Source organism: Elephantulus edwardii, unplaced genomic scaffold (genome assembly GCF_000299155.1).
Source record: "Elephantulus edwardii isolate Elephantulus edwardi_28Jun2011 unplaced genomic scaffold, EleEdw1.0 scaffold00061, whole genome shotgun sequence".
In the NCBI taxonomy this organism is placed as follows: Eukaryota; Metazoa; Chordata; class Mammalia; order Macroscelidea; family Macroscelididae; genus Elephantulus; species Elephantulus edwardii.
The window spans coordinates 10,224,696-10,234,097 of NW_006399811.1; the positions used below are offsets into that span (position 1 = coordinate 10,224,696).

The following is a 9,402-nucleotide window of genomic DNA, read 5'->3' on the forward strand; positions in this document are numbered from 1 at the left end:
TCCCTGCTTTCAGCTAAGATCCATCTAACTTCAGCTACAATATCCCTAGTACCACGACCCCTTCTAAACCCAGCCTGGACTTCTGGTAGTTCTCTACTGATGTGCTGTTCCAGTCATTTTTGGATAATCTTCAGTAAAATCTTATATTACTTTATTTAAAAAGTTTGAATACATTGTTTTTCACACCAGATCTTTACCATTTCCTTCATCATCCCCACCCATCAAATTGTGTGACTCTATGATTAAATCTCCCCACCACCCACCCTCACCCCTCCACTCCCCCCCACCACAGATCCTCATATTTTTCTACAATTATGGTCTTACACAGTATTTGTCCTTATGAGACTGAGTTAGTTCACTCAGCATCATGCTTTCCAGTTCCTCCCAAGTTAGGTAGTATCTTACAAAATCATTGCTCCTCTGGCAGCTAATTAAGCTGACCATCCTCCTCTTCCATGTGGGCCAGTGTGCAACGGCTGCAAACAGCAGCTTCTTGGTGGTGTACCCAGCCTGTTGTGTGTATGGGCTGCTATAAGGGACCTTGGAGACAACACTTAACTGCACTTTGATTCATGCTTCTCACAATGTCTTGTCCTCATTTAGGTTCCAGACAGGTATGCGAGGTGCCTTTGGAAAACCCCAGGATACAGCAGCCAGGGTCCACATTGGCCAGGTCATTATGTCCATGTCCATCTGTACCAAGCTTCAGAACAAGGAACATGTGATTGAGGCCCTCCGCAGAGCCAAGTTCAAGTTCCCTGGGCGCCAGAAGATCCCTATCTCCAAGAAGTGGGGCTTTACGAAGTTTAATGCGGATGAGTTTGAAAACATGGTGGCTCAAAAGCGCCTCATTCCAGATGGTTGTGGAGTGAAATGCCTTCCCAATCATGGCTCCTTGGACAAGTGGAGGGCCCTGCATTCGTGAAGACCTTGTTTATCACTGCCCTGTCTTAGCCTGTGCGCCAATAAATTGAACTTCTGGCTCTAAAAAAAAAACTCATTGCTCCTGCATGCTGCATAGTATTCTATCATGTGAATATATCATAATTTCTCAATCCATTCCACTGTGGTAGGACATTTGGATTGTTTCCGTGTCCTTGCAATGATGAATAACGTTGTTATGAATACTGGTGTACAAGTCTCCATTTGTGCCTCAGTTTTCTCTCAGGGTAAATTCCAAGCAGTGGAATAGCTGGGTCATAAGGAATTTCTATGTTCAGCTTTTTGAGGAAGCATCAAACTGCCTTCCAGAGTGGTTGTACCATTTTACAATCCTACCAAAAATATCTAAGAGGTACTTTCTCTCCACCGTCTCTCCAGCATTTATTACTTGCTGTCCTGTTAAACTTTGCCACTGCTACTAGGGTGAGAAAGTATCTCATTGTGGTTTTGATTTGCATCTCTCTGTCAGTGATTTGGAGCATTTCTTCATGTGTCTATTGGCCATCTGAATATCTTACTCTCTGAAAATTCTTTCCATGTCTTTTGCCCAGATTGTAATTGAGCTATCAGTCTTTTTCTGTTGGAGGCCCAGGAGTATTCTGTATCTGAAACGGTATTGTCAAATGTTTGTTCCCAGTCAGTAGATTTTCTTTTCATTCTGTTGAAAAAGGTTTTGATAAGCACAGGGATTTAATCTTTAGAAGTTCCCATTCATCAATTTTATCCTCTTCAGATTGTGCATTTCTGGCTGTATTTGGCAGTCTCTTTATACCATAGACTAAGCCTTCTAAGTTTGACCCCATTTTGTCTGTTAAGAACTTTATGGTTTGGGTCTTTATTCCCAGTTCTCTGATCCACCTTGAGTTGATTTTTGTGTATGGTGGGAGATGTGAATCCTGTTTGAGCTTTCTGCAGGTAGCAATCCAGTTTTGCCAGCACCATTTGTTGAAGAGGTTATTTCCCCACTTGATAAGTTTTATTTCCTTGTCAAATATCAGTTGACCATAGATAGCTGATCTATTTCTGAATTCTCAATTCTGTTCCATTGGTTAACTTTTTGAGAAGGCACCAAACTGCCTTCCACAGTGGTTGCACCATTGTACACTCCCAACAGCAGTGAATAAGCAGGTTTGACATGGGGGTTTAGAGGAGAATAGGATAAGAGTAGATAGATCATGAACACTGCACTGCAACAGATGAAGAAAAGAAGTGTTTAAAAGAAATATATGTTTAGAAATTATATGTAAGACAACAGTCCAGAATAAGAGGTATATTTCAGAGGACTAGGGGGAATGTAGGGAGGGAAGTAGTTGTAGAACAATAAATGAACATTTAAAAAGAAAAAAAAGGCAAGCAACAAATGCTGGCGGGGTTGTGGAGAAACTGGAACCCTTATTCACTGTTGGTGTGAGTGTAAAATGGTGCAACCATTGTGGAAGGCAGTATGGCGCTTTCTCAAAAATTTGCAAATAGAGATACCATTCGTCCCAGCAACTCCACTACTGGGAATATACCCCAAAGAGTCCATAACTGGCATCAAAGCAGATATATGCACACCCATGTTTATTGCAGCTCTGTTCACAATAACAAGGAGTTGGAAACAACCCAGGTGCCCATCAACAAACTCATGGATAGAGAAGCTGTGGTATATTCACACAGTGGAATATTATGCTGCATTGAAAAATAAGGAACTCATGCAATATTATTCAAAATGGGTGATCCTGGAAGACATTATGCTGAGTCAAATATGCCAGTCACAAAAGGACAAATACTGCATGGTGCCACTGTTGTAGAATGAGACTGACATCAGGGTTGGGGTAAGACTGAGAAAAACTGGATAAATTATGTATACTGCATTGAAACAGATGAGGGAGAGAATAAATTAAAAACTATATATGAAAGGGTATTATAGTTATCACAAGAGTGCAGAATTAAGGAGTGTACCTGGGGCGGTGGGAGGGGTACAGGGGGACTGTATACCAAAGAAAGAATTTTTCTTTTACTTTTTCAAAAAGAGGAGCAAACTGGAGGGGAGGGGGCGACAGGGGAGAGGAGAAAAGTTCAACAATGAATGAATGGAAATCCAAAATCTCTGTAAATGTTCATTATTAAAATAAAATTTTTTAAAAAAAAGAAATAAACTTAAAAATTATCAAGAAAAAAGTAAAAATTAAAAAGTGAACTGGGAGAGGGGGAAGGAAAGGAGAAGGGGTAAAAATGTGTAAAAATGAACGAATGTAAGAATGAAAATCTAACTTTTCTGTAAACTTTTGTTAAAATCACAATTTAAAAAATTATTTTAAAAAGGATGCAAAGGAAGTATTGCCTTGGAAAAATTGCCTGCAAAGGATCTCTTTAAAAGTGTGAGAGAAAAAGGATGTCATTTTAAAGGTACATGACCCAAGCCATGGAATTCTCAGTTGTTTCATGTGTATATGAAAGAAGGGCAACAAAAACTGAAGAAAAAGTAATTCTTCTGAACTGTAGTATTGGCAAACAATATTTAAGATCTGATGGCTGAAGAACATACATACCAATCTTGGAAGAAATGAAAGGCAAGAATGCTCTTTCAAAGCAAAGATAGTGATGATTTGTCTCACAGGTTTTAAGTACATTATCAGGAGGGCCCAGTCTCTGGAGAAAGACATCATATTTGGTAGAGAATCAGTCCAAAAAAAGGAAAGATCCTCATTGAGATGGACTGGCACAGTGGTTGCAACAATGGCTTTAATTAATTAATCACAACAGGATTTATTCATCCTCTTGGGAGGATGGTACAAAATCAGGCATGGTTTTGTTCTGTTCTACATAAGGTCAATGTGAGAAGAACCAACCTTGCAGCCCCTAACAACAGATTTGATTCTTTTTCATTGTTTACATCTAGACTCGTCAAGTATTTGGTAGTCTTAGGTGACAAGTATCAGTTTTTGCTTCTGCATTGTATTCCTTCATACTGCACATAAATTATATGGAATAAATATATGTTAATTGATAAAGCAATTATTTTCCTTCTGTAAACTAACCAAGAAGCCCTGATGATGCAGTGGGTTAAGCACTGAAAGGCTGGAGGTTTGAACATACTGAATGAGGCAGTCTGCTGCCATTAAGATTATAGTTGAGGAAACATAAACATAGGCGATACTTATGGATTTGACCTGATAATATGCACAGGTATCAGAATGATTATACCTGTGGAAGAAATCACTGGAGAAGTTCAGTATCAGCATTGAAAACTAGGCCAGATGCTGATTGTGGAACCAACCATCAACCACTCAAATTAAAGCTATATAAGGTTAAATCAAATCCACAGGAATCAAAATTTGACATTGAGTCTGTCACACCTGAATTTAAAAATCAACTCAGGAACCGGTTTGAAGCCTTGAACACTAATGCATGAAGACCAGATAAGCTGTGGGAGGAGATCAAGAGTGTCATCCATGAAGAATACAAAAGATTATTACAAAGAAGAAAAGACCAAAATGGATGGCAGAAGATTTGCTCTTACTAGACCTAAAATTTTTATTACTATCTAAAAGAAACGTTAAGCTGAAACAAAAAGGTAAGAAATAGGTTTTTTTAACGACAATAATAAAAGTTGTACTTACTTTTGTATTGCATTATCCTCTTTGTTGCAACATTATCACTCTCTCAGATCACAGAGATTTTTATTAAGGGGACTATGTTTACTTCCATATGACCCTTTGGCAACAATGAATGACTAATACTGAACATCCTGTGAACTGCCAAAAGAATAGATATGGCTTGCAGAATGTGTAGCCAGAGTGCTCCTTAGAGGCAAGAATGGCAATGCTGTCTTACATACTTTGGGCATGTTGCTGAGAAGCTACTCCTTAAAGAAGGACATCATGCTTTTAAAGGTGGAGAAGACTCTCAACTAGGTAGATTGACAGAATGACTGCAGCAATAGACTCGAGTAAGTCAGAAATGGTAAGGATGACACAGGATATGACAAGGCTTCAGATCTGCTGTTCCAAAGATCGCTATGGGTCATGTTCGACTTGATGACATCTAACGATAACAATATTATTTTGGAGAGCTCTAGCAGCAGTCTGTGGTCTTTATGGTGCTAACCAAAAGGCTGGGACTTGGGCAGTTCTAATCCAACAGCAGTTCAGTGGGAGAACGATGGGCAATCTCTTCTTGTGCGATCCATAACTTGGAAACGCGCTGGTGGGTCAATTCTGCCTGGATGGCCTTGTTTGTTTGTTTTTAAATCTGCATTTAATAAAGGTTGAGGCTCATGGAAGTATGTGCTAAGTTGCTAGACAAGTCAGAAAGGACAGAAAAACTACCAGAGTCGAATTAAATATCACTCCTATGAGAATACACTGGACCTTTACATGAGCAGAATGATGTTAATTTCAAGCAGATGGTGAAAACAAAAACTCCAACCCCCCAAAACACAAACTTCATTACACCTAGTCATTAGAAAGGTTATCCATTTTTCGAGGAAAGGACCCCACGTGTCTCTCCCCACACTATCCCATTCCCTCTCCTTTACCTGCTTGTATCTAGCATACAGGTACAAGAGCTGTTCCCTGCTGGCCACCTGAATCAGGCCTTGGAGATGGGCTGCAGCCTTCTCAAACAGCTCTGTCAGGTTCCTGAATGCCTCGGTCTCGGGATTCTGGAGGGATTCACAGGCATCGCCCGAGTCGTCCCCCGAGCTCAGTTCTCCGCCGCTGTCACCCGTGGTGGCCCCCGTGGGCAGCAAGGACGAGGCCATGTCGCCTTGCTCGGTCCGTTCGTCTGTGTCGAGCCTGTGCTCCTCAAGGCGGCTGTACAACCAGCTCGGGGGCCTCGCAGGGCAGTGTTGGTCCCGAACCCGTGCTTGAGTGACCCAAGCGCTCCGACTTTGCGCTTCTCCTACTCTACTCACTAGGCGCAAAGACAAGCCTCCGTTCCACTCGGCAGCAACCTGGCCGGATGATCCGGCCTCGTGTTGCCTTCGGTTAACAGAGCGCTAAGATTTGCTGCGGGTGCCTCCAACGGTACGAAAGAGGAGGAAGCAGCGCAGTTCTAAAATCCCGGAGAACAGATACCTCGCGGCGGGAGGATGGGCTGGTGGACAGGACAGCTAAGGCGGAGCAGCGTGAGCGCGGAGCAGCGTGCGCGCCTGAGTGCGCGCCTGAGTGCGCGCCCCAGCACGCGCCCGGGGCTACGCGCAGCGACGTGCAGTGCGCGGCTCGTTTGGGCCTGCTCAGCGCTCGTAGGGGAAGTGTGGGCGGGCCTACGTTTAACGTCTTCCCTCTGAGAGGTTTTGTGGGACCTAGCAGGAGAAACACAGCTTGCAGAGGCTATCATTTATGGTCGGGGTGTTCTTTAATCGTTTTGGTGAAATCAGTAGTCATAAATTGTGCCAGTTGTGCTGAGAATAGACCCATCAGCGCTGGAGGGGGGTGGGAAAAGGAGACCATCTGGAGTGTAGGGATCTGAGAGGTCGCGGGAAACAGGGAGTAAGAATCAAAGTTCCGCTGGTTTTGGCGCTGGCGGGTTCCTCTCGCAGTTGTGCTTAAAACCCAGATTTCTGCGCGCCCTCTTTCAATTTTCACACTTCCCCAATTCTTAAATTCTCAGGGGCCTGACAATAATGGGTATTTCTTGCCTTGGTACCTTTTCTCTTCCGAGTTCATTTCTGGGTGCCTGTGATTTGTTTTTGTCAGGTGCTTTCCAGTTGACTAGGACAATGATTAAGGAGGCTAGAAGGAGAATTGATGCCTTTGAGCTGTGGTGCTGGAGAAGAGTATTGAGGGTACCATGGACTGCCAAGAAAACAGATTCATCCTGGAAAGGGTTGAACCAGGCTGCTCCTTGGAGGCAAGGATTCTGAGGCTCCGTCTAACATACTTTGGACATGTTGTAAGGAGGGACAGGTCCTTGGAGAGGGACATCATGCTGTGAGGAGGGACAGGTCCTTGGAGAGGGACATCATGCTGTGAGGAGGGACAGGTCCTTGGAGAGGGACATCATGCTTGGGAGGGTGGAGGGACAGCGCAGGAGAGGAAGGCCCTCTAACGGGTGGATTGATTCAGTGACTGGGGTAATCGGGATGGGTGTATCGGAGATGGTGCGATTGGCACAGGACAGAGCAGAGTTTAGGGCTCTTGTACATAGGGTCACTATGAGTCACAAGCGACTCGAAGGCACATAACAACAACAGGACTCCATGACCCTATGAAAAACAAATCTGAACCTCGCCCTATCTCGCACTATGCTCACGATCTCCGACATTCTCCTACCTATCATTACAGACACATTGTCAATCCATACTGAGGAGGATCATCCTTTTTCTCATATCTTTGCGAGCATGATGTCTTAAACACGCGCACACACACACACACAAACTAGCCCTTCCTGCCTATGCAAATGCTTTAGTTTATTGACTATGCATAGTATTTGTGTGGATCACAACAAGTTATAAAGATTGAGGATCCTAGAACACTTTAAATGTGTTCTTCTAGAAACCTACATCCTATTTAGGCCAAAAAGCTATTGACAGGGCAAACAAAAATCCTCACCACTGGGTCAATAGGCAGCATCGTGGTAGATGGGGAAAAGATTGAAGTTGTCGAAGATTTCATCTTAACTTGGGTCCACAATTAACATCCTTGGTACCAGTAATCAAAAGATGCATTGGGGAAATCAGCTGTCTGAGACCTCTTTAGTGTTCTGAAGAAGAATAATGTCAGTTTAAAATTAAGTTGTGCCTGTCCGAAGCTAAAATGTTTTCAATTGCTTGCTATTTTTTTTAAAGATGGACAATGTTTAAGGATGACAGAAGAAGAATATATCCCTTTGAATTGTGGTATTGGAGAAGAATACTGAATATCCAATAGACTACCAAGAGAACAACCAGGTCTATCTGGGAGAAAGTGAAACCAAGTATTCCTTGGTGGCAAGGATGGTGAAACTTCATCTCACATATTTTGGGCATGTTGTCAGGAGGGGAAAGGACCAGTCCTTGGAGAAGGATGTCCATTCTGGAAAAGTGTAGGGTCAACAGAAGAGACAAAGACCCAAACCAAGATGGACTTGCATGATAACTATAATAATGGACTCTAGTGTGTTGGAGATAAAGAGTATGTACAGGATAGGGGAGGTTTCAGATCCATTGTAAGTAGGGTCACTGTGAGTTACAGTCATTGTGACAGCATGTAACAATAACAACAGAGTCCCTCCTGACAGAATGCCCAAATTACATGAGTTCACGTTTCACTGTGCTTGACTCTAAGGAGCAACCTCATTGCACTTTCTCTTGACATATTTATTCTTTTGGCAGTCCATGGGATACTCAGTATTCTTTGCCAAAACCACAGTTCAAAATTGTGAGTCTTCATCAGTTATCCTTATTCAGTATCTAATTTTAAGATGCACAGTTGGGAACAAGAAGGATCAGTCAACATGGACTTGGTGAAAGAAATAAGGCTGGAGACAGAATAATAGAATTCTGTGCAATCAATGATTTATTCATTGCAAATACCTTTTATATGAAACACAATGAGGGATAATACACATGGACCTCACCTGACCGTCTAAACAGGAATTAGATTGATTACATATGTGGGAAAAAATTATTGGAGAAACTTAATATCAGTGGTAAAAACTAGGCCAGGTGCTGATTGTGAATCAGATCATCAACTTGTATGCAAGTTCAAACTAAAGCGGAAGAAAATCAAATCCACAAGAACCAAAGTTCGACCTTGAGTGTATCCGTCTTAAAGTTAAAGACCATCTCAGAATCCTTGCCTCCAAGGAGCAGTTCAGTTTAACCCTCTCCAGGGTGAACCTGTTTGTTATCTAAGAAGTCCATAATACATTCAATACTCTTCTCCAGCACCACAGCTCAAAGGCATCAATACTCCTTCTATTCTCCCTAGTCATTGTTCAACTCTCTTACACATAACAACTGATTGAAAAACCACAGCCTGGATCAGGCTCACCTTAGTCTCCAGAATGACACCATTGCTCTTCAGCACTTTGGAGAGATCCCTAACAGCAGACTTTACCATTGCAAAACATCTTTTAATTTCCTGGCTGCTGACTCCAAGAGTGTTGACTGTGGAGCCTAGCAAACTAAAGCTGTGAACAGTCTCAATCTATTCACCATCCATCCTGATGCTGCCAATTGGTCCAGTGGTAGCAGGGTGTTATTTAGCTCCCACGTGGGTCAGTTTTTGTCCCTTATTCCCTTTTTGTCAATTTCTAGTTTTATGAAATTGTGGTCTGAAAAGATAAATTATTTCAATATTTTTTCATTGTTGAGGCTTGCTTTGTGTCCTAATGTAGTCTCTTGAAAAGAAACAAAATTAAATTTTAGTTGGGTCCAGTAACCTGAATTCATCCACAAAGTTGAGTTGGCTACTATATAATTTATATCTTCTGCATCTTTGTTAAGTTTCTTTCAAATTGCCTTATCCTTTGGTGAGAGTGGTGTGTTTA

The 9,402-nt window shown here is 42.2% G+C and overlaps 1 protein-coding gene across 1 annotated transcript in view; it reads right to left on the reverse strand.

Moving 5' to 3' along the window:
- LOC102843525 (acyl-CoA-binding domain-containing protein 6-like) overlaps nucleotides 1–5,689 on the reverse strand; it is a 336,108-nt gene extending 330,419 nt beyond the window's left edge. The window contains exon 1 of the mRNA XM_006887775.1: nucleotides 5,465–5,689. Coding sequence (XP_006887837.1) covers nucleotides 5,465–5,689 — 225 coding nt within the window. The remainder of the gene's footprint in view (nucleotides 1–5,464) is intronic.
- Nucleotides 5,690–9,402: the final 3,713 nt, after the last annotated feature.